Below are 1401 nucleotides of genomic sequence, written 5' to 3'. Positions count from 1 at the left end.
GGCTTCGACCCGGCGACTGCCGACGGCGGCATAGAGTTGGGGACGTAAGTGAGAGAGCCGGGGAAGCGGGGACGGGGGACACACGGGACACCTTTTTCACCCAGGAGCGCAAGCCTCGGGAGGAGGAAGGAGGGAGGCGGGCGTGTGGTGTGTCTCGCCGTGGCCGCCGAGGGGCCTGGTGCCCCTGGCGCGCAGGTAATGCCCGAAGTGCTGTAGCGGTCTGTGATACCTGTGTGTGAAGAAATAGTCGTATCTGGTGCTCTCCGGTTGATGCGTCCCGCGCCGTCCCCGGGAGAAAGTGAGCGGGTCGGCTGCCTACCTCCTGGTGCGGGAGCTTCTTTGAGAGAAAACGCCTCTCACCGAAATTATTTCGACTTTGTTGAATAGGCTGCAGGATGTATGTTTTTAATTATGCGGAAAATAAAGCGTTCAATGTATAACTTTTAAAACTTTAGTACGAAGTAGTATTCTGTAATCTTAAGCGTCTGGTAAAAATACTGTGTTAATTTGTCATCCCGACTAATTCTGATGTATCGGTTTTATTTGTGTATTAGGATGATGTTTAGTAAACCAAACACGGGAGCATTTCATGCCATTGCCCTCTTCTTGTTTGCCAAGCTGGATCAGTTCCGCACAACACAAGTTTTCAAGTAAGTATTCGGCTTGTGAGGTTACTTCTGTTCACATAACCAAGAGTATGGTTTATGCTGTTGCTGAGAGGAGGGGGGGAAAGTTGGTTTTCTGGGGAATGCTGTGGAAAAAGAACATGCAGTCAGACAACTTATTTCTTCTTGACCACAATTCTGTAATGTATCAGAAAACTTGCCTTAATTAATGTTGCTTCTGATAGTAACTTGGCAAGTTTGATAAAAACTTTCATAGCTGCTAAGTGATCTACCATTCCCATTCGTTTTCCTGACAAAACAGCAAGTAATGTTTCCCGGTTGTGGATTGCTGCCAGGGTCTTCAACATGACAAGAACCCCATCTTCTCAATGTTTTTCCTCATATAGCTGAGCTATTTTAGCTTTGCCCATTAAAGAAATGGCTGGAGGAAGACCAGTGATACCAAAATTGTCAGTGTTCTGACCCGTTTTTTTATTTCTCTTCTCCTGAGTTGAAAAGAGCTGCAGACAAGTCTGTCTCTCAAATAGCCTAGAATTAACTTTATCGTGGCAGGAAAGCCTTGTCATTTAACAATCTTTTAGCTATTCCTGGTCTAGGCTATATCCTCTCATTTTCTGTCTCCTCCAGGAGGCATTGCTAAGAAATCTCTGTCTTAGTCTTGTTCTTACAATGGTTAATTAGGTAACTGAGTATTTGAACGTGTTTTGAAATTGCCTTTTCTTTTTTCTTCTTTTCCCCCATCCTTTTAAAATGAAAAGAGACTGTTCCTTTCCAG

General features: G+C 44.9%; 1 protein-coding gene across 1 annotated transcript in view; it reads left to right on the top strand.

Annotated features, from left to right (window-relative positions):
* The first annotated feature begins 558 nt into the window (after positions 1 to 558).
* Positions 559 to 1401, top strand: part of HAUS6 (HAUS augmin-like complex, subunit 6) — a 13793-nt gene continuing 12950 nt past the window's right edge. The window contains exons 1-2 of the mRNA XM_009891518.1: positions 559 to 650; positions 1385 to 1401. The exon at positions 1385 to 1401 is cut by the window's right edge and continues 68 nt beyond it. Coding sequence (XP_009889820.1) covers positions 559 to 650; positions 1385 to 1401 — 109 coding nt within the window. The remainder of the gene's footprint in view (positions 651 to 1384) is intronic.

This window comes from Charadrius vociferus, unplaced genomic scaffold (genome assembly GCF_000708025.1).
Source record: "Charadrius vociferus isolate BGI_N301 unplaced genomic scaffold, ASM70802v2 scaffold198, whole genome shotgun sequence".
NCBI classification, from domain to species: Eukaryota; Metazoa; Chordata; class Aves; order Charadriiformes; family Charadriidae; genus Charadrius; species Charadrius vociferus.
Note: the sequence above shows the minus strand (reverse complement) of the source record. Positions and strands in the feature narration are given on the sequence as shown.